General features: G+C 42.4%; 1 protein-coding gene across 5 annotated transcripts in view; it reads left to right on the top strand.

The window, feature by feature from the left end:
• The window catches only part of RAP1GDS1 (Rap1 GTPase-GDP dissociation stimulator 1), a 150,801-nt gene that overhangs the window by 94,862 nt on the left and 28,875 nt on the right, over nt 1–27,064 (top strand). For 4 of the 5 annotated variants that reach the window (XM_061582903.1, XM_061582902.1, XM_061582906.1 and 1 more), the window contains 3 exons: nt 726–872; nt 17,913–18,041; nt 21,462–21,587. In XM_061582903.1, coding sequence (XP_061438887.1) covers nt 726–872; nt 17,913–18,041; nt 21,462–21,587 — 402 coding nt within the window. The remainder of the gene's footprint in view (nt 1–725; nt 873–17,912; nt 18,042–21,461; nt 21,588–27,064) is intronic. The other variant, XM_061582905.1, reaches the window with a different exon arrangement.

The raw sequence follows: 27,064 nt of genomic DNA, 5'->3' as shown, positions 1-27,064 counted from the left end.
ACCAAAATTAATTTTTACTAGGTTGGATCCAGAGATCCATGAGTAGAATTCCGTTCATGGAACAGAATGCTCTTGGCTCTTGTGAACAGCAGGGAAGGATTGCTTTCTTGAGGATTTCCATGCCTTCCCCAATGACTAACGTTTTTTTAGGTGGCCTTTGTTTACATTATTTATGCTCTTCAAGCATAGTTGCCATACCAACAACCAGAGATGCTCTGTGGTATCTCTGCTGTGAAGCCGGATTTATCCAAGCCATTGAGGGGAAAAATGGCTCTGAGGAAGCATGCCAGTGCAATCCTATTTCCACCCAGAAGTAAGTCCCATTGAGTTCAATGGTGTTTACTTCCAGGTAAGTGTGTACAGGATTGTAGCCTAAGTCCTGCTTTTTATCTGTTGCTTCTCAGTGAAGGAATGATTCTCCTGTTCCTCAGCATACTTCCTTGGAGAGAAACACACAAGAGCTGGTGATATAAGGGAGGGATTGAGTGGACCTTCTGGAGAACATGGGCCCCGGGATTCACTTCAGGTTTATGCCTTGCAAGAAATTGCCCTTAAACTAAGGTGCCTGTAGCAGCCTTGCCCTTAAGCATTCATGTAAATACTTTGCCCAGTTCTTACTGACATTGCAATAGCACTAATAAATCCAAGACCATTTGTTTTTATGACTATTGTTTGGAACTCTTGCCTTTTTAATTTTATTTTTAACTTGACTCTTTGTTTTACAGATGAGGGCAGAAGCGCAGTTGACCATGCAGGTGGGGCACAGATTGTAATAGACCATTTAAGGTCACTGTGCAGTAAAACAGATCCAGCCAGTGAGAAGCTCATGACTGTCTTTTGTGGCATGCTGATGAACTATAGCAATGAGAATGGTAAACAAAAATGCTAAAAAACCCTTTTCTTTAAATATGTTTTTCTCAAAAAAAAAGAAAAAAAATCATAGGTGTATAATGTTAAAACAATTAAACAAGAGAAGCTGCTATATTAATTAAAGGTAAAATAGTGTTTCCCATCGTATTAATAGAACTATTGTAACATTGTTAAACATCATCAGTGTAGAAGATACATATTTGTGCCCTCTCAGATCTTAATATGCATTGTATTTATGTGCACACTGAGTTTCTAGAAGCATAGGCTACTCAATTCGTAACAGAGGGAGCAATTTTGCATGTGAACAACCATGGTGGTACAGCTTTGTTTCTTTGCAAAAACGTATCGGCAACCTTCACAGGCAGGTGAGCTCTGTGTTTGGCAATGGGATGTCCTGAAGACTTTATTCTGTGGCCAGCTACCATTGGGAGGAACATCTGCACACCTCTACAGAACTCAGTAGCCCAATTTGGGCTGACATTCCTGTCTTTATACACCTTGGTTTATAAGTCAGGAATGTACATCTGAATCTGGCCACTGGAGTCAGTGGCCCAGTTAGGACAATCATTCAAGACTTCGTAAACATGGTTGATGAAACTGAGAAAGACTATCTGTACTGGGCCATTGAGTTTGTGAAGCCAAGAACTAGTGCCGGGGCCAAACACTCCTCCCCTTATCCTTCTTCATGGCTCTCTCCCATCACATGGTGGCTTTAGAGTCGAGATTGTGGGTTGTATTGCATCCTGCTTTTGTGTGTGTGTGTGTGTGTGTGCTTTGTTTGTTTAACTGACATTAAGTCAGAGTTTCCAAGTTTAGAAGTAATGGGGGGAAGTAAGCCGAGATCTTCATGCCGAAGCTGTGGTTTATAAAGCTTCAAATGGTCATCTGAACTAGGCCACTAAGAATCAAATCAGCCCCCCTCTGGTGGCTGAAAGTTGGCAACTGGCTTTTGTATAAAGGATTATGTGAAACTTTATGAATTGCACCTTCATTGCTTCAACAAATATGATTCTTTTGCTTTTACATGCATTTATGTGTAGTACCCAGCTCTGCTGATGATGTTTCCCATTCTGTGCATTCTTCTCATTAACTTTTTATGTCTGCAAAATGGTTTTAGTTTAATAGAATTCTCCACTTTGAAGTGGCTCCTTGGGCTCCCTTGAATTAATCTGAATAAGAGAGATCCATTATTTCTAACATACAGGGTGATTGGGCCCAAGAGGATTGATTCCCCCCCCCTTCCCATCTCTGATGTTCATTATTAAACTAGTAGTTCTGCTTAATCACCTGTGAGTGCTTTTCTAAATAAGCTAATTATAATATAAGCTCCCAGGTAAACAGCTTTTGAGCAGTCCAAACAGTGTAAAAATATTAAATGAGCTACTCATTCCATCCAGGAGGAAAATCTGCATTGCTGGTGTCCATATTACCTGTATTTCCATTAAAAAGCCTGTAGGGACTTGACATCTTTCAAGTGGTATAATTTATCTAGTTCAACATCCTGTTCTCCTAGTGGCCAACCAGATGCCTATGGGAAGCCTGCAAGCAGGACCTGAGTTCAATAGCATTTCCCCCACTTGCAATTCCCAGCAACTGGTGTTCATTGGCATATTGCCTCCAACAGCGGAGATAGAACATAGTCACTGTGGCAATTTCCTAATGATTGTACTCATGTTAAGAATGCCAGCCACCCATGCCCTTTTCCCGCAGGCCATTCCTTCTATCCATTTCCCCATCTCCCCCCCCCTTTCTAGATCTCCATTTTCTTTTCCATTGGGCTACATTGGGGATTAAAAAAACCTTTTTTTTCCCTGCAAACTACAAGATTCCCTCAGTCAGATACTTCCCTCTTATTTCTCAGTGGTCCTAGCTTATAGTACCATAGCCATTCATCATACTGTTAGTGATTGCAATTTATACAATTTCCATGTCTTTGGGATCACTCTAACCCCAAGCAGTCTAATGCCAACTGACTATCCTATTCCTGTTTAGGAGTCTCATGACCTCGAGTATTTAAACACTACCATGACATGATAGATTAAAAAGTTGTTCCTGATAAATTAGGAAGCAGATTTTTAAAAATTAAGTATTTTTAATACAATTACTTACCAAAACGGTGGGTGGCAGGTGCCATCCAAGAATCCTGTTTCTCCTCTTCACACTCACCAGAGAAAATGGCTCTTCCACAGTGATGCCTGCTGTGACAATTGCAGGAAGGGAGGGAAAATGCCCTGCTACGCCAGCTCCCAAGCTGGTGCAGTGAAGAGGCCAGAACTGGGCCCATTGCTACCACTTGACAACAACAATGATAGCTCACTAACCAATGAATCCAGCCCCAGTCCTAAAAAACACCCTGTTAGGTTTGTTTCTGCTGACTAGTGCCAGTGGGGATACCGCCAGTGGTAGCTTTCTCCCACTTTTTGAGCAGGTGCATTGGGGCACTCCTCATGGTAGAGACAGGCAATGCTGGATGGTGAGACACCTCTGTCTCCTTCAAACTCCATCCAGCATGGTGCCCATCAGCAAAGACTCCTGTCATCAGATGACAGCTCTACGAATAATACACAAAATGCACATTAATATCTATTCTTTTCTAAAATTCTGCTTTTTCCTGTGTTTTCTATACCTTTTGCAACTTAGCAAGCTGTTCTTGCCTCATTTACAGCTGTGGTATTTAAAATAGACTTAACAGTGCAATCCTTACTATGTCTACTCAGAAGTAAGTCCTATTAAATCCCTTGGGTCCTACTCCCAGGTAAGTTTGGTTAGGATTCTAGCCTAAAGAGCCAAGGGACAAGTCATATGGTCAAGTCACAGAATTCAACCAATTTCAACCCCCCTAATGGTTAACAATCATACCAAAACTGTTTTCATACCTTTTCCCTCCTTATCAGAAGCTACCATTGCCACAATTTCTCTATTGTTCCTCAGACATCCTTCTCGTTCCCCACCCTGGTGTGTTCAGGCTCTGCCGTTTGCATTGCTGCTCCCAGTCCAAGGCTTTGCCTCATGTGGTTCTGCAATTCTCAGATCTGAAGGGGGGGGCAAAATCCCTGGGGCCTGGGCCTCTGGGGGCCTGGATTATGAAAAAGCAAACAATACGTTAGAAGATAAATTTTGGGATCTCAACAGACCAGAGAGCAGGTATAATGTCTGCTGCTAAATCTCAGCTTATCCAACTCTTTTATAAGCACCAGCATTTATTAATATGATTCAGACATGGCAAAGCGCAATATACACCTTGAGACCAAAACTACTAGGTCCCAGTTTAGTTTACAGAACTACAAGGCCCTAGTTCACATTTGCACAACAAGCATTTCCTACAGTTCTCTTAAAGAAACAGTGCACCACAGTCACAGAAGCTAATGTATGGGCGTGCGTGTCACCTCTTCTTATTTGGTCTGTGACTAGAACACATTGGAATAAGTCTACGTGTGTTTTGGCATTGTTTTGAGGTGAAATTAGCATTATGGATTACAAATACAAGTCTGGAGCTCAGAAGAGAAAAGAGAAAAATATGAAAAAGAAGAATAGTCAGGCAAGTTTATTCAGTTTAAAGAAAGTACCAACATAATAAATAAATAAAATATTTGGGCAGTTCTCTTCAGACCCCATTCTCTGGCAGTGCAGAGTGTTTCAGCTGAAGGACATGGAGCCACTGAAAGTTTATGTGAGAGGCAGGCATGCAACAGGTCCCACTTCTTATGTCTGGCATCTTCAAGTAGGGTTAGAAAAGACCCCTGTTTGAAACCCTGGAGGGCTACTGCAAGTATGTGAAGGCAGTCCTGAGCTAGATAGACCAGTGGCTCGGCTCAGTGTAAGGCAGCTTCCTATGTTTTTGGTAGGTGACTCAGGTGTGTATTGTTTGATGTCTCCTCCTTCTGTATGCAGTATATCATCTGCCTTGTCATTATGAGTTTGCCTGTGGAAAGTCATTATTGCCACGCTACCAGGTGAGGAATATCACCACAAACACACACACACACCATGCATTGCCACAGCACTAGCTAAAGAAACTGAGCTATGGCAACCAACATATTCCCTTGTCTGTCTGTCTTGCTTTCTCATTGTTGAGATCATGAGAGTATATTGTGTTCTGGCAAGTACAGCAGGGAGAAGATGTCTCCCTTCTCCTTACCACATTCTTTCCCTTGTGCTGACATCTCCCCAACAAAGGAAAATGGAGAGATGCTATAGCTTACTGGAAGAGCACATAACTTTGCATGCAGAACATCCCTGGCATCTACGTGTAGGTCTGGGAAAGATTTCTACCTGAAACCCTGAAGTGCTGCTGCCAGCCTGTGTAGACAATACTGAGTTAGATGGGCCAATGGTGTGACTCAATACAAGGCTGCTTTATATATAAAATTGCTGCTTTATGACAACTGCCACTCCACAGGGTTTGAACCTAATGACAGAGGGGAAAGGAATAGGGAACTGGCAATGGACATAGGCATTGCCTGGCTTTTGCTGTTTTGGACATACAGTGCTGCGCTACTGAAGGATGTGTGGGGAAGAAGAAAATGAGGAGTTGCAAAGCTGGTGGGAGAGCATGTTCAGGAAATATGTTTGCAAAGCTGCATATCACAATCCGTTCAGCATTCCTTCCTCTCACAGAACATGTAAATCCTCCCCCCTTTTCTTTGCTTTGTGCTCTATTTTAAGTGATAGTCTTCTGTTGATGACAAAATATCCAGCGAAGGAAAGATCCTTGGGCTATCAACATGTTTCGTCTTAAAACTATAAGCTTCAGATTCGCACTGAAATTGATCTTTTGACTAAAGTAGCAGGCAGGTTGCCTTACTAAGCATTTGAATTTGACACAGCTAAATGCACTTCCTCAGTGTACAATGTTCATGAACTGCAGTTTCTGTTGATTTGGTTTATAAAGAATAGTTGGTGAGAATACTAATTTCTTCACACAACTATAAATACATCTTAAAACATTGTTCCATTTGCCTGATTGCCCAAACTTTAGGCTAAATGTGCTGCATTTAAAAAAACATTTTTTCTGTTGGTTGTAACCAGAGTTCAGTTGAAGAAATCAAATTTCTGAAGTGATTTTTGGGTATGAATGGAGAAATTTGGTTTCTAATGCATGTACAGATGCATACCTTTCAAATATAGCTTCTTAACATCTTTGAAGCAGCATGAATTTCCTATTCACGTTACTTCCCATGTTTTTCCTGTCCTTCCGTCCCTTTTTTGGAGTCTTTGGCTCCTTCCTTCTTCTAGGCAGAATTGTTGAGAGCCTTTGGAGCAGGAGTGAGCAAACTTCAGGCTTGCAAAATCAACTTTGTTTTTCACTAGAACCCCAAGACCTACCAACCAGATCCAGGTATAAAGGACATGCTATTAGAGTTAAAGGTGTCTCGTGTAGGAATTTGTTTTCAGTACCAGACCTTAACTCAGCTCAGGTGGAATAAATAGTTTTGTTCTTGCTATTTTTAAACAAACGGGAATCAGAAACTCTTGCCAGTCTAGCAAATCATCCAGTAATTTATCAGTAGATCCTATCTGCCTATTGCCCAACCTGGTGCCTTCCAGATGTTGTGGGATTCCAACTCCTGCCATCCCTGGATGGAATGGAATATTGACCATCTGGAGGGCATCATGTTGGCTATTCCTAGTCAAGAATAGGAAGAGAATGGAATTTAAAGTTAGACAACACAATACTTAGAATCAACTTGAATTTTTCTCTTGGGCCAGTTTCTCCATAGCTTTCCTAGTTTCCTAGGGAATCCAAGGGCTCCTTCTGACATTATCTTTAGTAACGTGGGTGCTAGCGGCATCATGGCTGCTCCCTTTACCACTCATTACTGGCCAAGATCTCATGGGAAGGAGACACAGCATATGGACCTACATAGGAACAGCTGCAGCACTAGGGGGACTGAAGAAGACCTGTCCTGGGAATGAGTATCTGAGCATCTGGGTGCTTGCTCCTTTGGGTTGCTGTCTTTTGAGACAGCTGAAGTCCCTGGTAAGTGCTGCAAGGACTGAGACCCCCTGCCTGACCCTGGCTCCAGAGAGAGGCTGCAGTTAATATTGCAGCCTCTTGCATCATCTCCTGGCTGGGTCAGGAGGAATAAAAGCCCAGCTGCCAGCTGCCGCCGGCAGGGTTGCCATGGAAGGGGCGACACCAAAGGGGATTGTCCCTTGGGGACTCCTGAGGGCAAGGATGCTACCCTCTTCTATTTCTTTCTTTTGTTTTTCTAACCAATCTGGAGGAGATTGGGTAGTGGGGAGGGCGTGTGGCTCATGTGTAGTTCCTGCGCAGGGTGAGAGCCTGTCCAGTGAACTGAACAATAGGAGAAAGTCACCAGATGCCTTCAGAGTGAGAGTCTGTAACTGGCAGAAAACTGGCCCTCCCTGGGTGTGAGACAGAGGGGGAGTAGATGTGCCCTGTGTGAAAAATATTGAGTGGGTCTTACTGTTCCTAATTTTCACAGAGGCCTACTGGGATAATTGACTCAGGTAGGTTTTGTTGGTGGGCTCTTGTTGGTTCCATATCAGGTGTTTAGGAGGAGTCTTAGTAAGGAGGGACATAGGTGATGCCACCCCAATTTCGGTGATCACAGGTGGAGGGAAATATAGCCATGGGGTGGTGGTAAATTACCATAGAAGACCAGGGCAAGGCTGTCTGCACCTTGTTCCTTGCTGCCACTCCTCTCATGGATGGGTTCCTTGTTGCTCATGTGCTGTGCCCACTGGCCTGTGTGTGTTGTTGTTTAACACCAGATTGGTACACAATAAGACCACACTCATCCATGATTTGATTGTGGATGAAGGTGCCGATTTGGTGTGCATTACCAAGACCTGGCTGGGTGAGTTGGGAGGAGTTGATCAGACCTAGCTTTGCCCACCTGGATACTTGGTGCAACACCAGTACAGGCTATGGGGGGTAGGGGAGGAGTTGCTGTGGTCTACAGAACTTCCATCTGTCACTCTGTCTTGGAGCTGGCTTTCAGGGCCTGCACCTGGTGTTGGGCCAAGGAGACAGTAAACTAGGGTTGCTGCTGGTGTACCGTCCACCCCTCTGTCTGGCAGCTTTTCTGACTGAGCTGAGGGAGGCCATCTCGGCTGTGGTGTTGGAGATGCCCAGCACTTTAGTCCCGGGTGATTTCAATGTCCACACTGAGGCTGCCTCTAGTGCTCCGGCTCGGGACTTCATAGCCTCCATGATAACCATGGCGCTGTCTCAAGTTGTCACCGGCCTGACGCACACCCTCGACTTGGTTTTTGCTCCACATGGAGGAAGGGGTGGTCTGAAGATGGGGGGATGGATGTTGCCCCATTGTCATGGTCAGACCACTTCCTGGTGAAGTTTAGGCTCCGATCCTTCCTGCAAGGGTGGTGGACAGATTAAGATGGTCCGCCCCCGGAGCATAATGGAATCCACTGGATTCCTGAATGCCCTGGGGGAGTTCCCAGTAGATAGAGCAGGTGACCCTGTTGAAGCCCTTGTCACACTGTGGAACAGCGAGGTGCGTCAGGCTCTTGACACGGCTGCCCCCAAGCACCCTCTCCAGCATTGTGGAGCCCGGCTTGCACCTTGGTACACCAGTGAGCTAAGGGCAATGAAACAGGCTGGATGACGGCTAGAGCGCAAGTGGTGAAAGATGTGCCGTGAGGCTGATTGGGCACGAGTAAAACATCATAACCGTGCCTACTGTGTGGTGGTGAGGGCAGCGAAGAAGGCCCACTTCTCTGCCTCCATCACATCCTCAAGTAGCTGTCCAGTGGAGCTTTTCCATATTGTCAGGGGTCTGTTGACATCAACTCTAAGAAATGGAGTCTTAGACCGTTTGGAGGCCCACTGTGATTTGTTTGCAAGGCACTTTGAGGGTTAAGTTGCTCGCCTCCATAGCAGTCTTGATGCCCCATCCACATCTACTGTGGTCCCCAGTGAGGTGTCCAGTGCAACGTCTGCTGCAACTTCTTGGGAATGGTTTCAGTTGATGCGGCCTGATGACATACACAAGGTGCTTGTGATGATGCAGCCAGCAACATGCCCTCTCAACCCTTATTTATTTGTTTATTTTATTACATATATATACCCCGCCTTTCTTTTCATGATAGAAACCCAAGGCGGTTTACATATAGTTCCTAGGCAGTCTCCCATCCAGGCACTGACCAGACCTGACCCTGCTTAGCTTCAGCAGGAAGCTGGTCTTATGTGCCTTCAGACCACAGCCTGGGACCCTTGCCCTTCTTGGCTTATTAAAGCTTGCCAAGGGGGGTTGCCCATGTGGATCCAGGGTGTGGTCAACACATCATTGCAGGAGGGAGTGGTGATCCGACTGCTCCTGAAAAAGCCCACCCTGGACCCGTTGGTCTGCGACAATTACTGACTGGTCACAAATACCCCCTTCTTAGGGAAGGTGATTGAGAGGATTGTGGCAAAGCAATTGCAAGTACTTTTGGATGAAACAGATTATCTTGAGCCATTCCAGTCTGGGTTCAGACGTGGTTATGGGACTGAATCCGCCTTGGTCACCCTGATAGATTACCTTTATTGGGAGTAGGACAGAGGGACTGCAACCCTGTTATTCTTACTTGATCTCTCAGCGGCTTTTGATACCATTAATCATGGTATCCTTCTGGGCCAACTTGGTGAGATGGGTATTGGAGGCACTGTTTTACAATGGTTCCGATCCTATCTCCAAGGTCGTTTTCAGAGCATAGCATTGGGTGACTGTCTTTCGGCCCCCTGGCAGTTGTGCTGTGGGGTGCCGCAGGGTACCATCTTGCCCCACATGCTGTTTAACATCTATATGAAGCCGTTGAGAGCGTTCATCAGGAGATTTGGGGTGAGGCGTCAGCAGTATGCTGATACCCAGCTCTATTTGTCTGTAACATCTGAATTGGGAGAGGCCGTGCAAGCCCTGGACTGCTGCCTGGACTCGGTGGTGGCCTGGATGAGGGCCAATAAACTTGAGTCTGAGACGGAGACGTTGTGGGTTGGTGGTTCCCGAGTTCAGATAATTGGTCAGTTGCCTGCTTTGGATGGGGTCGTACTCCCTCTGAAAGAGCAGGTCCATAGTCTGAGGATGCTCCTGGATCCATCTTTGTTGCTAGAGGCCCTGGTGACAGTGGCTAGGAGTGCCTTTTACCAGCTTTGACTGGGAAGACAGCTGTGACCATTTCTGGACTGGGATAGCCTGAACACTGTTGTCCATGTACTGGTAACCTCCAGGCTGGATTACTGTAATGCGCTCTATGTGGGGCTGCCCTTGAGGTTAGTTCGGAAGCTGCAGCTGGTGCAAACTGCAGCTGCGAGACTGCTCACTGGAGCAGGGTATCGCCAACATGTCACCCCACTGCTGAAAGAATTGCACTGGCTGCCCATTTGCTACTGGGCCAAGTTCAAGGTTCTAGTCTTTGTGTACAAAGCCCTATACAGTTTGGGACCGGGATACCTTCTTTTCCCTTATATACCCAGTCAGTCACTGCGCTCTGCAGGTGAGGGCCTCCTGCAGATACCATCTTATCAGGAGGTCTGTTCCGCACAACATAGGAAATGGACTTTTAGTGTGGTGGCCCCTACCCTGTGGAATTCCCTCCCCTTAAATATTAGACAGGCGCCATCTCTGATATCTTTTCAGCTCCTGTTGAAGACCTTCCTCTTTCAACAAGCCTTTTAAGTTGAGACCTTATCCCAGTCTGCGTCTGTGTTGGAATTGCTTTGTAATATGTTTTCAAACCTTTTTTTAAAACAATATATTTTTAACCTTTTTTAAAAAGATGTCTTGAAAGCTTTAAAGAAATGTTTTAAAAGATGTTTTGTTTTAATATATTTTAAAGTCTGTTTTCATGATGTTTTAAAGTGTTTTTAGCGCTTTTGTTTGCTGCCCTGGGCTCCTGCTAGGAGGAAGGGCGGGATATAAATCGAATAATAAATAAATAAATGTGATTTCAAATGTCTGGCATTACTGAGCAGCAGCCAAAATAATGTCTGAAGAGCTGTCAAAATTCTAAACAACTTAAAATGGAGACAAAGGAGAGTGGATTATTATTTACCCACTCATGTATGCATGGGGTAGGATTACCTTTATGTACTTACCTAAATTTGGCCACTTCACCTGCTTTGTAACAGTGGAAGATGAGGTGTTGCTCCACTAATAAAATGGAGAGGCAGATGGGATTTTTTGTTTGTGTAATTTCTCCTCCACCTGCAATTCCATGTCCCCAAACTACTCTCCAGCAGGTCCCCCAGCTTTCTGGAGCAACGCCCAGTGATTCCACCTGAAGTTTATTTTCTTTAGTTTCATAAGAACGTAAGAAATTCCTTGCCTGAGTAAACGAAGGTTCTCCTAGTACTGTTGGAAGTGGGGTTAGAGCAACTTCTGTTTGGGTTCTTTTGTTTATATTCCAGAAGGAAGATAGAGTTAGGGTCCTCCAGCTGACTAGGCTTGCCTACCTTTACCTGTGCTGTTCTCTACCCAGCTTCTTTCCATTGTAAACTGATATGCTCAGGGAAACTGACCTGCCCCTCCTTCCTTTGTCTTATTCTTTGACTGCCCGAGGAGAGAGGAGACATGTTTATCTTTGCTCTCCCTCCTGAGCCATGATGGCAATACCCAAGTCTGGGCATTGCACCTCCAACTTAGTTAGTTAGAACTAGGTATGCCTTTCCTATCTACTATGTATTTCTATAACTAAAGTAGCTTTTCTTATTTTACTGAGTCTTAAGTCTCAGTGATCTAAATGCAGGGTAAAAGCCTGCTACTTAGGTAAATACACGCATGCAGCTCAGTCGCTGAGTGTCTCTGCATATTTCCATAACAAGTACGCCATTCTGTTTCTAACACAGACCAGTTAAATGCCTCAGGGAAGCTCATAAAAAGGGCATGAAAGCAGCCACCCTCCACTGTTATTTCTCAGTATCTAGTTTTCCATAGGCATAGCACCTCTTAAAACTTGAGACTGAGCTAAATGAGAGGTTGGCAACCTGTGTGTTCTTACTCATTCTCTCTCTGTCTCTCATACATACATACATACATACATACATACATACATACATACATACACAGAGTGATGACTGAAAAATAGGGAGGGAGATAATGTTGTACAAAAACAAGCACGATACAACTAAACAAAGACTTCCAAACATATGACATTCTACCAATCAGCAGCTAAATTTCATAGTTTTTATTTTTAGCCTTTATGCTTTACAGTGCTGTCCTTCTGTTACCAGAATAACAATGCAACATTTTTGAGGAAAAAGGATTCTCGCCTTTATTTGGTACACCATGTTACAGGATGTGCTCCACGATCTATTCTAGAAACACTGTCCTCTGATTGTAATGGTCTCTTAATAAGCTTTGTAAAAAAAGAGCACTTGACTTAAAAAGATACTAAATTTCAATAAATTAGCTTAGAAGAGAGTGCTGACTGCTACATTAATAATCATATTAACAATTTCAATGTTGTTCTGGCTTTCCAAGCTTGCAGGCCTCTGTTGAGATTCTTACTTGGGCTAAACATCCTAAACCTGTGGTGATGAATGAGAGAGCCTCCCTCCCTCCACCACAATTATAGCATATCTTGTGGCGGTGTGAACACTATATACACCCTACATTCAGATGGCCAGATCACACCATATCCCCCCCTTTTTTTTAGAGGCAAGAGTTGTGTAATTCAGGCACTTGGATGAAACTTCCAGATCATACTTTATGTCCGGGATAGCTAACCCGCAGCCCTTCAGATGATGTTGGATTCCCATCAGCCCCAGCTGGCATAGCCAATAGATGGGGATGATGAGAATTGTAGTCCAGTACCATCTAGAAGGTCACAGCTTAACCAACTGTGCTTGATTATTTTGGTTGAGGAGAGAGTATGCCTGCTCCTTGATCATGGAATCATAGCTCAGTAGTAATAAAATGTATGTATTGCAGGTTCAGTCCCTGGCATCTCCAGTTAAAAAGATCAGGTAGCCGATGATGGGGAATACCTCTATCCAAGGTTCTGTAGAGCTGCTGCCAGTCAGAATAGATAATACTGAGCTTAGAGGGTCAAATAGACTGACTTTGGCATTGGGCAACAGCCTGTGTTCCTCTGATCTTTGTCTCAGGTAAGTGCCTGAACACTGATGTAAATGGAATCTAGACCACAAGTTAGCAATGTGAAATCTGCTGCATACACTCAGCCCACCATTCAAAAGCTTTGTTGCTTCTTTGTCAGTGACAGTCAACATGAGCCCGCGTAGGAGAAGCCTTGAGAGACCCACTGATGACACACAAGGATTGCCCTTTTCACCTGCTCCAGAATCATGTGCTTCTCACTGCTTTATGTGGATTTCTGCTACAGAAAGTCAGTGAATTGGTACCTTTATTTTATTTATTTATTTTTATTTATTAAATTTATACCCCGCCTTATGGCCAAAAGGCCCTCAAGGTGGCTTACAAAAGAAAATGAACATAACAATGACCTCCAATAGCATCTGTTGTAAACCACCCTGTTCCGATCTTGTACTTTCAGGTCTGTGGCTTCCTTTATGGAATCAATCCGTCTCTTGTTTGGTCTTTCTCTTTTCTACTCCCTTTCGTTTTTCTCAGCATTATTGTCTTTTCTAGTGAATCATGTCTTCTCATTATGTGTCCAAAGTATGGTAACCTCAGTTTCATCATTTTAGCTTTTAGTGATAGTTCTGGTTTAATTTGTTCTAACACCCAATTATTTGTCTTTTTCATGGTATCCACAAAACTCTCCTCCAATATCACATTTCAAATGAGTTGATTTTTCTCTTATCTGCTTTTTTCACTGTCCAACTTTCACATCCATACATAGAGATCAGGAATATCATGGTGTGAATGATCCTGACTTTGGTATTCAGTGATACATCTTTGCATTTGAGGACCTTTTCTAGTTCTCTCGAGAGCCAGTGTGGTGTAGTGGTTAAGGTGTTGGACTACGACCTGGGAGACCAAGGTTTGAATCGCCACACAGCCATGAAGCTCACTGGGTGACCTTGGGTCAGTCACTGCCTCTCAACCTCAGAGGAAGGCAATGCTAAACCATGTCTGAATACTGCTTACCATGAAACCCTATTCATAGGGTCGCCATAAGTTGGAATCGACTTAAAGGCAGTCCATTTCCATTTTCTAGTTCTCTCATAGCTGCACTCACCAGTCCTAGCCTTCTTCTGATTTCTTGACTATTGTCTCCATTTTGGTTGATAACTGTGCTAAGGTATTGATAATCCTTGACAAGTTCAGTGTCCTCATTATCAACTTTGAAGTTACATAAATCTTCTGTTGCCATTATTTTAGTCTTATTGACGTTCAGCTGTAGTCCTGCTTTTGTGCTTTCCTCTTAACTTTTATCAGCATTCATTTCAGATTATTACTGGTTTCTGCTGGTAGTATGGTATTGTCTGCATATCTTAAGTTATTGATACTTCTCCCTCCAATTTTCACTTTTCGAGCAACTGAAAAGATGGCTTTTTGGTACATCACCAAATAGTCAATATAGGAAGCAAATTGATTATATAATTGGAAGCAGAAGATGGAGAAGTTCCATACTTTCTGCAAAAGCAAGACCTGGAGCAGACTGCAGTACAGATCCTGAACTAGTAATATCGAAAATCAGAGTAAAGCTAAAGAAAAACAACAAAACAATCATAATGCCAAAATACAATTTAAATAATATCCAGAAGAATTTAAAGATCAAATAAGGAACAGATTTGAGGCTTTAAACCTAGCTGATAGAGAACCAGAGGAACTATGGACTGAAGTCAGAGACGTTATCAGGGAAGAATGCAAGAAGACAATACCTCTAATTAAAAAGAGAGAAAGACCTCAATGGATTACTGAAGAAACTCTTAAAATGATTAAAGAGAGAAGGAAAGCAAAAGCAAAAAGAGAGAAACATGGTTAGAACCCTAAAAGCAATAATACACTGACTAGTACGTAGGGACAAAGAGAACTACTACAATAATTATTGTACAGAAATAGAAGAGGATAATAAAAAGGTAGAACAAGAGCCCTATTTCAAAAGATTAGAGAAATCAAAGGGAAGTTCAAACCAAGAGTAGAGATACTGAATAATCAACAGGGAAAAACACTGACTAAAAGGAAGATGGAAGCAATACACTGAAGAATTATATAAAAGAGATGCAAGAATGAAAGATTCATTCATGGAGGAACTGTATGAAAAAGAACCAGATATTTTAGAATGTGAAGTGAAAGATGCACTTAAAATACTTGGAAGAAACAAATCACCAGGAATAGATGGCATACTGATTGAGTTGCTCAAGTTACTGAGATGGTGTCTGTCCAAATTTTGACAAAAAATTGTCAACAAATATGGAAAACTAAACAATGGCCCACAGACTGGAGGCATTCTATATACATCCCAATTCCAAAGAAAGGGGATCCCAGGGAATGCAGTAATTATCAAACTATTGCCTTAATATTCCTGCATTTTAGTATTTAATATGCATTCAATATGTGTTTAATTATGTCTTAACTTTTGTATAATTAATCTTATTTTAATTGATAATATGTGGTTTTAATTGTATGTTACTGGTTTTGTTTGTTGTAAACCGCCCAGAGAGCTTCGGCTATGGGGCGGTATATAAATTTAATAAATAAATAAATAAATAAATAAACAATACATCAATAGAACATAATATTTCAATAAAATAATACAATTCTCAAAATTAAATAACAATTCTCAAAATTAGATAACAAATAACATTATTAAAAGCAAATTATTGAGCAAGTGTTACTTTAAATACTTGTATATACATGTCCACAAGGCAAGAACAAGAATAACTCTGGCAACTGTTTTCTTTGTTATCAGTCAAATTACTCATCATTTCCACAGTCAGCTGGGTTCTTCCTTTTCAGACATTCAAATTCTTCGGTCCCCCAGGAATAAACAAGGTAGGTTATGATGAAGGGAGGGGCCACCCGGAAGACCGGGGTTCCCACAAGTCCAGTCACATCTCCTGCACCAGGAGGAAGTTCTTTCTTGGGGCTGCCATGGAACCATTCTGCCTCTTTGACTTGAACAAGTACCTTTAGTATCTGGAATAGGATGTGCTCCCAACTGATTCGGGGGGGGGGGATGAGGACAGTTTGCAGATATGCCATTTACCAAAGGGTTAATACTGTCACACATATGTACATGTGTGTGTGTAAGGGAGGCCTTAGGACCCCATGGTTTTGCTCAAGGGCATCCTTGGAGGAATCTGAATAAAAGATGACTACATCTCATTTTTGCTAAATTTCCTTCTGTTGCAAAATAAATATATTTTACACGTTAAATTGTTGAAGCCTTTGTTTTTGTTTTGTAAACTAGTGGCGTCTCCTAAAGAATCTTAAATTTGCATTTACAAATGTCTACACACAATATTTTTTTATTTATGAAGACTTTAATCTTCCCTTGCCAAATGTGACCTCATCATAATGACACAGGACTTTTCTCAGATCTTCTGTTCTTATACTTTGTTAATCATCTTCTTTGTTTTATCAAGCATTTTGTGATCTATATTGTGACTGATTTGTTTGCATAATATTTTAGTGTGCAAGTATCCATAAGTACTTAATGTCTTTGCTTCCCTTACAATTCAAAATCAAAAATGTGTTGGTGCGGGGAAGAGGAGGCTACCTGTGACTTTACATTAATATCGCTAGCACACTTCACTAATCTTAAATTCTAATGTACATAATTTGTAATTGTGTGCTTCCAAAAGGGCATTTTATAATGAATGGAGTAACTTTGTATCATCATCATCATTACTATTATTAATGATTTAATCTGATCCTTAGAATTATTTGGTTGTGTTGACAGAAGCATTCAGTTATCTGAAAAACTGTGATGCATTTTTATTCACTAGTTTAAGTGCCGATTTGGGAAGTACAAGTGAGAAATGTATTCATTATTTGTTTGAGCCACAATCCTTATTGAAGAACCCTGTGTTTCTGCACATTGTTATGTACCAATATATCCCTTTTGAAAACAGTAAAGTGTACATGCATATAATTTATTTGCAGTAAAAGGCCACAATCCATAACTCTGTGAGGTTCCAGGGTGCAAGTGGAAATGCATGCATGGAATTTTCTCTCATTCTGAAGAGAAGCCCTGCAGGCTTAGAGGTCTGTGTGCCCAGGCATTGCTGCATTGGTGGCAATAATGACCCTGCATATCCCCTTCTCCTCTTTCCTGTTAAAAAAAAATCTATGGCTCCCTCTGTGTGTGTGTGTATACACACACATATGTACACACACACACACAAGTGCAGCCTTCCCCAACTTGATACCCTCCCACCAGCCCCAGCCAGTATGGTCAGGGATAATGCGGGTTGTAACATTTGTAACCCTCCGTGGTGCAGAGTGGTAAGCGGCGGTAACACAGCCAAAGCTCTGCTCACGGCCGGAGTTCGATTCCAACGGAAGGAGGAAGTCGAATCTCCGGTAAAAGGGGTCGAGGTCCACTCAGCCTTCCATCCATCCGTGGTCAGTAAAATGAGTACCCGGCATATGCTGGGGGGTAAAGAAAGGCCGGGGAAGGAACTGGCAATCCCACCCCATATATACGGCCTGCCTAGTAAACGTCGCAAGACGTCACCCTAAGAGTCGGGGAAATGACTCGCACTATAAGTGCGGGGACACCTTTACCTTTTTAACATTTGGAGGACACCAGGTTGGGGAAGCTGGTTTAACAGAAACTTCCAGGTAACCATGGGAATTGTAGTTCTGTGCAGAGGAGCTAGGACACCTCAGCAAACTATGGTTTTCAGGATTCTTTCAGGGACGCAATAATAGTTTAAATGATACAAAACTAACAAGTGTATTGCAAGAGAATGGCAGTCGCTCATGTAGTGGACCTTATGGGGATTTCTTTTATGGAGATAGGTTTGAATGCTGAGCAGACATAGAAGAATTAGGAGGAGTATTATTTTTACTATAGGGTTGTAGTTGCCTCAATGCTAAGTTGGTGACATTATGGACAATAACTAAGGAGGCAATATTAAGGTGATACTACAGAGACAGTGCTAACTTAAATCTGTTTGTCTTTTTTGTGTCTTTGTTTAGATACTCTACAATCTCAGCTCATCAACATGGGAGTTATCCCTACGTTAGTGAAATTGTTGGGCGTTCATTGCCAAAATTCAGCTTTGACTGAAATGTGCCTTGTTGCATTTGGCAATTTAGCAGAACTTGGTAAGTCTTGCGATGAAACCCATAAATTTGTTATCTTTGCGTATCAATGTTATAACTTTCTTATTTTCTGTTTATACCACGTTTTTAGAAGGAAAACAATTACCGATATTGTTACCTGTGTTCACTATTCAAGTACCCCAAATGCCCTTTTCCAGTTCTTTCTGTTATCGCATGAGTTCATCCATCCACACCACCAGTATGGTGCCCTCCAAATGTTGTTGGGCTACAACTCCCATCATCTCTGACCGTTGGCCATACTGACGGGGGTTGGTTGGAGTTGAAGTCAAGGGTGCCACATTGGTTACACCTGACTTAAATAAATTTTATATTCATTTTTAAGGTCAATTACAATGACTTTTTATCAGATTTTTCTCAGCGCCAAACTGCTAATAAGTGTTGCTTTTTGCCTCTCAATTTATTTATTTATTTATTTATAGAATTTATTAGTCACTCATTTGGCTGGCTGTCCAGCCACTCTGGGCAACATACAACATAGGCATATAATACCTAGACACTGAAAATCTAAAAACAAATGAAGATAAAATCTAGCCCACCCCAAAAGCCTGCCTGAAGAGCCAGGTCTTCAAGGCCCGGCGGAAATTCATCATAGAAGGGGTATGGCGGAGATCATTTGGGAGGAAGTTCCACAGGGTGGGGGCCACAATTGAAAAAGCCCTCTCTCTAGTCCTCACCAGTTTGGCTGTTTTGACTGATGGGATGGAGAGGTCTTTTGAGGCTGATCTTGTTGGGCGGCATAGCTGATGATGCTGGAGGCGCTCCTTTAGATAGACTGGGCCGAAACCGTATAGGGTTTTAAAGGTCAAAACCAACACCTTGAATTGGGCCCGGTAAGCAACTGGTAACCAGTGCAGCTCTTTTAGCACTGGGGTGATATGATCTCACCTTTATTTTAAAAAAATAAGCTTATGTTTTTGCAGTTATAAAATTACATACTTTAAAAGCTACGTTTAATTGGTATCAGAGAAAAGTTTCGAAGGGCATCTCAAGCAAGTGGGACACCAATTATCCCTCCTCTCCAAGTGGACCAACGCTTTACAGAGAGGCAAGGTCTGGGAGGAAAGACGAGGTGAAGGGGCAAATAAAAGTGTGTTACACTGCAGAGGCTTCTGGGTGTCTCTTCATTTTTGTGGGGAGGGACAAAGCCAGGTGCTATTCATGAGCAACTCTCTCATTTGTTACCTTGAGCCTTACTGGTACCATCAAACAGCAAGACTGTTTGGTAGGAAAGTACCATGCAGGCTAAAAGGAAAACCACAAGCCGCTTGTGCACTCCCACTCCTCCTTAGCAGATTAGAAAGAGCTCCCTACCTCATTCTTCTAGTGGAGGGTAGAGGAAGACATTTGCTCAAGTTAATATGCTGCAGAAGGCGCAAGCAGCAAGGCCAGCTTACCCATCCACTCAAAACTTCCACAGTGGTTGGGCTGTGCAAGAGCCTTCTGTGAGACAAGCAGCAGCAAATGCAGGGACTTTTCACCTACACGGGGCAAAGACAAGCTGCCCTAGGGGGAGAGGCTATGGGCAAGTATACATGTTCCCTGATTTGTGTAGGGAGGACCTTCTCTCTGCAGACTCACCATATACAACTATAACAGTCTAAACCTGTGAATGCTATCATGTAGAAACTCCTGATGGCTAATGAGTTTCTGTGCATCAGACTCTTCTAAGAGCTTTGCCTTAAGTTAGTCCCTAAAGCTGAAGCCAGCAGAAAAAACTCACCTGTGTAATTCTACATAAGCTCTTACACCAGGTGTGGGAGCAAACATGGCCAATGGCCAGGGATGATGGCAGTTGTAGTTCAGCAACTACAGGGCCAAAGGCTCCCTACACATGTCTTAAATGTTAATATTTGTTCAGCACAAGACACATTAGCCCTGGCCCTCACACTTTGTTGGGCATCTGTACATACATAAATGACAGGAAAATGATAATGTACTGCAGATAAATAACCAGTAACGTTTGTTTATATTCTTACATTTAAGATTAGTCCTCTATGCTTGGAACTGCTTCTCAGAACAGCTGTGTGATGCCAGCTCTCTTATTTCCTTCAAATCTCCCCCTCAAAAGCCGCCTTTTATGTGAAGCTTTTGGCACAACCCCTTAATTCTCATGTCCTCCTCACTCCGCCACTAAACAATTACGTGCTTACTGCAACTGTGCAAACGTGACAGCTTATGGAGAGGAGCTCATACCTACTTCGTTCCACTCTGGGCTATTTAGGTCATTGCAGGGAAGCAGCAAAGCTAAGGTTAAGCCTCCTGAACCATGATCTGTGGTCAAAGTTTACCTGATGGTAACAAGTTGCGGTTAAGGAGAAGAGACCTTAACCATGATCCTGTTTTCAGCTGACAGGCTAAGCCACACCTATTCTAGGAAGCCTGGGGAAAAGCAAAGCAGCTGTGAATCTCCTCAGGGGCCAGCACTTGCGCACTAAGCCGTAATTTGGCTTAGCATGACATACAAATGCAGCCATTGCTTCCCTGTTTACCACTACTCTCCACTTCCTTAATCTTGTTCCCCCATGTGCCACTTTAGATTGTAAGCTCCTCAGAGTAGACATCTCACCTCTTGTATTTTAAAGCACCATATACACTGGTGTTGTAATAGTAGTGGTAGTAGTAATAATAAGCAGTAGTCATCTTTTCCTTGCTGTGTGCGTTGCTAAAATTGTTTTCTGTGTAATGGATCACCTGTTTGCACCTTAGGGGTTGTATCAATACTCAAAGTAGGCCCACTGAAATCAAGTCTATTCATTGATTTCCATAGGATGCAACCGTAAAAGTTTTAAATAGATAATTATTTACATTGGCACATGTGTAGACTGACTGATGCCTTAAAATGTGAGAGACAGGTCAATGAAATTATTATATCTGCATTTTAAGGGCCAACAGACAAAGCAACTCTAGCCAAGGTTCCCAGAAAGAAAGTTGAATCTAAGCATCTGAATTTATGTGTTTTGAGACACCAGAACAAATCTCACCAGCATGCAGCCATATAAATGTTAAGGTGCTGGGTCTGACCTTTAGTCTCTTCAATCAGAAAACCAGTGCACTTGCTGTGTAATTTTTCTTGTTTGGCTGACAGCAGCTGAAGGCTTAATTTATATGTTGGTAATTTCACTGTTGCTATGGGTACGTTCCGATTCCACTGGTGCAATTTTTTAACAGCTTTGAGCATAATTAATAATTCAGGTCAGCACATTTATCTTAAAAGTCCTAGATGTTTTTCTTTTCATTTAATGACAAGCTTAAGTATGGGAGTGTATTGTTCCTGTCTGTGAAGAGTGTTTAGCTCTATAAATCACTGCACCGACTAACCTCCTAATCAACCGAAGAGAAAACAGTTCTGCCATTTGGTTCTGTTTTTCTGGGCACTTAGCCTTCCTCTTTTTGATTTCACAGAATCAAGCAAAGAGCAATTCGCCTACACAAACATTGCTGAAGAGCTTGTGAAACTGTTCAAAAAGCAAATGGAACATGACAAGAAGGAGATGATTTTTGAAGTTTTGGCTCCTTTGGCAGAAAATGGTGAGACACTGGTAACACTTTTGTTTCTGAGGGAGAGAAACTAATTTTATATTTGGCTGAATTTCATGTCTCTTGTTAAAGAAGCTGTCTATCTGAAGTTGTCTGTATGGAAACCCATGGAAACCTATTTTTTATTTAGCTAATATATGTAAAATGATATTGGTGTTTTGTACTATTGGATGGAGCAAAAAAGAAGAGTAAAGTTAGATGTAATGTTCTTAGGCTACAATTCTAATGTCATTTACCTGTGAGAAAGCCTCACTGAATTCCATAGGACTTACTTCTGAGTAGTGTTTTGAACAGGCATTCATAAGAACATAAGAAGAGCCTGCTGGATCAGGCCAGTGGCCCATCTAGTCCAGCATCCTGTTCTCACAGTGGCCAACCAGGTGCCTGGGGGAAGCCCGCAAGCAGGACCTGAGTGCAAGAACACTCTCCCCTCCTGAGGCTTCTGGCAACTGGTTTTCAGAAGCATGCTGCCTCTGACTAGGGTGGCAGAGAACAGCCATCACGGCTAGTAGCCATTGATAGCCCTGTCCTCCATGAATTTGTCTAATCTTCTTTTAAAGCCATCCAAGCTGGTGGCCATTACGGCATCTTGTGGGAGCAAATTCCATAGTTTAACTATGCGCTGAGTAAAGAAGTACTTCTTTTGTCTGTCCTGAATCTTCCAACATTCAGCTTCTTTGAATGTCCCCGAGTTCTAGTATTATGAGAGAGGGAGAAGAACTTTTCTCTATCCACTTTCTCAATGCCATGCATAATTTTATACACTTCTATCATGTCTCCTCTGACCCGCCTTTTCTCTAAACTAAAAAGCCCCAAATGCTGCAACCTTTCCTCATAAGGGAGTCGCTCCATCCCCTTGATCATTCTGGTTGCCCTCTTCTGAATCTTTTCCAACTCTGTAATATCCTTTTTGAGATGAGGCGACCAGAACTGTACACAGTATTCCAAATGCGGCCGCACCATAGATTTATACAACGGCATTATGATATCAGCTGTTTTATTTTCAATGCCTTTCCTAATTATCCCTAGCATGGAATTTGCCTTTTTCACAGCTGCCGCACACTGGGTCGACATTTTCATCGTGCTGTCCACTACAACCCCGAGGTCTCTCTCCTGGTCGGTCACCGCCAGTTCAGACCCCATGAGCATATATGTGAAATGAAGATTTTTTGCTCCAATATGCATAATTTTACACTTGTTTATATTGAATTGCATTTGCCATTTTTCCGCCCATTCACTCAGTTTGGAGAGGTCTTTTTGGAGCTCTTTGCAATCCCTTTTTGTTTTAACAACCCTGAACAATTTAGTGTCGTTAGCAAACTTGGCCACTTCACTGCTCACTCCTAATTCTAGGTCATTGATGAACAAGTTGAAAAGTACAGGTCCCAATACCGATCCTTTAGGGACTCCACTTTCTACAGCCTTCCATTGGGAGAACTCTCTGCTTTCTGCTTCTTAACCAATTCCTTATCCACAAAAGGACCTCTCCTCTTATTCCATGACTGCTAAGCTTCCTCAGACGTCTTTGGTGAGGTACCTTGTCAAAAGCTTTTTGAAAGTCTAAGTACACTATGTCCACTGGATCACCTCTATCTATATGCTTGCTGACACTCTCAAAGAATTCTAATAGGTTACTGAGACAGGACTTTCCCTTGCAGAAGCCATGCTGGCTCTGCTTCAGCAAGGCTTGTTCTTCTATGTGCTTAGTTAATCTAGCTTTAATAATACTTTCTACCAGTTTTCCAGGGACAGAAGTTAAGCTAACTGGTCTGTAATTTCCGGGATCCCCCCTGGATCCCTTTTTGAAGATTGGCGTTACATTGGCCACTTTCCAGTCCTCAGGCACGGAGGAGGACCCGAGGGACAAGTTACATATTTTAGTTAGCAGATCAGCAATTTCACCTTTGAGTTCTTTGAGAACTCTCGGGTGGATGCCATCTGGGCCTGGTGATTTGTCAGTTTTTATATTGTCTATTAAGCCTAGATCTTCCTCTCTCATTACCACTATTTGTCTCAGTTCCTCAGAATCCCTTCCTGCAAATGTTAGTTCAGGTTCAGGGTTCTGCCCTATATCTTCCACTGTGAAGACAGATGCAAAAAATTCATTTAGCTTCTCCGCAATCTCCTTATTGTTCTTTAGTACACCTTTGACTCCCTTATCATCCAAGAGTCCAATCGCTTCCCTAGATGGTCTCCTGCTTTGAATGTATTTATAGAATTTTTTGTTGTTTTTATGTTCTTAGCAATGTGCTCCTCAAATTCTTTTTTAGCTTAGCATCCCTTATTATCTTCTTGCATTTCTTTTGCCAGAGTTTGTGTTCCTTTTTATTTTCTTCATTTGGACAAGTTTTCCATTTTCTGAAGGAAGACTTTTTGCCTCTAAGAGCTTCCTTGACTTTGCTCGTTAACCATGCTGGCATCTTCTTGGCCCTGGTGGTACCTTTTCTGATCTGCGGTATGCACTCCAGTTGAGCTTCTAATATAGTGTTTTTAAACAACTTCCAAGCATTTTCGAGTGATGTGACCCTCTGGACTTTGTTTTTCAGCTTTCTTTTTACCAATCCCCTCATTTTTGTGAAGTTTCCTCTTTTGAAGTCAAATGTGACCGTGCTGGATTTTCTTGGCAATTGACCATTTACATGTATGTTTAATTTAATAGCACTATGGTCACTGTTCCCAATCCGTTCGACAACACTTACACCTCGCACCAGGTCCCAGTCCCCACTGAGGATTAAGTCCAGGGTTGCCGTCCCTCTGGTTGGTTCCATGACCAACTGGTCTAGGGCATAGTCATTTAGAATATCTAGAAACTTTGCTTCTTTGTCATGACTGGAACACATATGCGGCCAGTCTATGTCTGGGTAGTTGAAGTCACCCATTACTACCACATTTCCTAGTTTGGATGCTTCCTCAATTTCATATCTCATTTCAAGGTCTCCCTGAGCATTTTGATCAGGAGGACAATAGATCGTTCCCAGTATTAAATCCCTCCTGGGGCATGGTATCACCACCCACAACGATTCTGTGGAGAAGTCCGCCTCTTTTGGGGTTTCGAGCTTGCTGGATTCAATGCCTTCTTTCACGTATAGAGCGACTCCGCCACCAATACGTCCTTCCCTGTCCTTCCGATATAGTTTATATCCAGGGATAACTGTATCCCACTGGTTTTCTCCATTCCACCATGTCTCCGTTATGCTCACTACATCAGTGCTCTCCTCTAAGATCAAGCACTCCAGTTCTCCCATCTTGGTTCGGAGGTTTCTAGCATTAGCGTACAGACACTTGTAAGCAGTGTCTCTCTTCAAGTGTCTTTGGCACTTGTGGTTTGGCCTGTGGTAATTTTTCCCTTCTGAATTGATATCCTGTGGCCCTGCTTTCACTACCATGAAAACAAATGCCTTGGAATGCAGCAAATGTGTGATCAAGCCATTTCCTCTACATTTAAGATGTTATACCTGGTGTCATTCAAAATTTATGAAGATGGTTGATTCATAGCACAATCCTGACTGTGTCTACCCAGAAGTAAATCCAATGGAGTTAAATGAGAATTACTCCCAGTTTAGTTGCATTGGATTGCAATGTTACTCTTACTCGTTCACTTAATCAAAATCAGTAAGGTACTTCTACAACAGACAGCAAATTGAAATTTGCTACACATAAAATCCAGTAGACCCTGATGACTGGAAAAATCTGAAATGGAACATTTTTTACTTTAGTTTTCTCCCTTGATCTCAGGGAATTCAGGCAGTAATTTATCATGTGGCAACTTAATGCATTGTGCCTGTAACCACTACAGCCCCTGATGAAGGCCTAAATATACAAAGGCTAAAACGCGTTGGGCTTGGATTACAAATAAACACTTATTTTTCTAGCATTTTGGTTTCCCTTCCTCATATTCCCCTGTAACCACTTGGTAAACTGATCACTTGAATTGTTCTGCCAAATGGTGAAGAGGATTTTTACTTGATCAGAAATCTAGAGAAGCAGAGAAGTAGGAGAATTCTCCTCACAATTTGGCAGGGCTTGAACCTTCAAATACCTGAACAGCTGTAACAGAAGAAGGCAAAGACTTTTAGGAACATAGGAAGCTGCCTTATAATGAGTCAGGCCATTGGTATAGTTAGCTCACTGACTCACAGCAGCTCTCCAGGGTTTTGCACAGGGGTCTCTCCTGGCCCTATCTAGAGATGCCAGGAGTTGAACCTGGGATCTTCTGCATACAAAGCAGGTGCTCTACAACTGAACTATGGCATTCTTCCATTTTCTGTGGTGCCCCAGAGGACAAGACTAGACTTAATGGGATTATTTTATAGGAGAATAGTTATAGGAGGACAGATTTTGGTTGAACATTAGGAGAAGCTTCTGAATGATACAAGTAGTTCAACAATGGAACCAATTCTCTTGGAATTGATAAGCTCCCTCTTGCTGGAAGTCTTCAAGCAGAGGCTGTATAGCCATTTATTGGGGATGCTCCGGCTCTAGATTCCCTGCATTGAACAGGAGGTTGGACTAGATGACCTACAAGACTTCCTCCAACTCTGTGATTCTATGGCAGGGTGGAACTTGATGTGGGAGAGACTCCCCCATATCCTAAGATAATGTCAGAAGAGATTCACAAACTATTGCTATTTTAGTTTGTTTATATTAAAATTTATAGGCTGTCTTAGGTGCCCGATGATCCCCAAAGTAATATACAGCAAAATAAAATAAAATTTTTGAAAACTTCTGATGAAAATGTAAGCAGCACAGCTGCAAAAGAAACATACAGATATGAGGTCCTCAGACTAGAGGCAAAGGAGATCAAAGGATTCAAAAGAAAACAGAGGGAAGGTAACCATATGAGACTGCAATACATCCCTTTGAGAGAATTTCAGGGAACTGGGAAGCTGTTGGCCTCATAGTCATTTCAACCCTGATCACTCTACCCCAAGTGAAATGTTCACCAGGTGGCACGTGATGCAGTTCTCCATGGAACTGCACCAATTCCAAATACATGGTGGTTTGCTTTTAAAAAGCCCAGCATCACAATTTCCATGCATGTACAAAGCATATATGACACTGAGAAGGCTAGACTAAAAGCCATCTGCGCCTCCACAGGAAAGGCCCACCACCTCCTGTTTCCACAGAGCAGAAGCATATGAATTTGCTTTGCAAGGAAAAAACAACAGTACTCATACAATACGGCACACAAACCGCAGCAAGCCAAATAAATCTTCAGTAAACGGGTCAAATTATTTGCTCAATATTGATTTGTGTGCTATTTGCTGTTCAATATTTACCTCATTTGTAAGCATCGTCCTTTTTTTTAGTATCCCTGATGCATTTATGTTAAAACCACAGTTTATTTTTTTGCTTTAAAGAATAATCATTGTATCACTATATTGAAGACTCTAGTACATACTTTTGAATAAGCCCCAGTATTTGAAAGATGTAATAGAATATCTGGCTAGATCTGGAAGGTGAGAATG

Source organism: Rhineura floridana, chromosome 9 (assembly GCF_030035675.1).
Source record: "Rhineura floridana isolate rRhiFlo1 chromosome 9, rRhiFlo1.hap2, whole genome shotgun sequence".
Lineage (NCBI taxonomy): Eukaryota > Metazoa > Chordata > Lepidosauria > Squamata > Rhineuridae > Rhineura > Rhineura floridana.
Note: the sequence above shows the minus strand (reverse complement) of the source record. Positions and strands in the feature narration are given on the sequence as shown.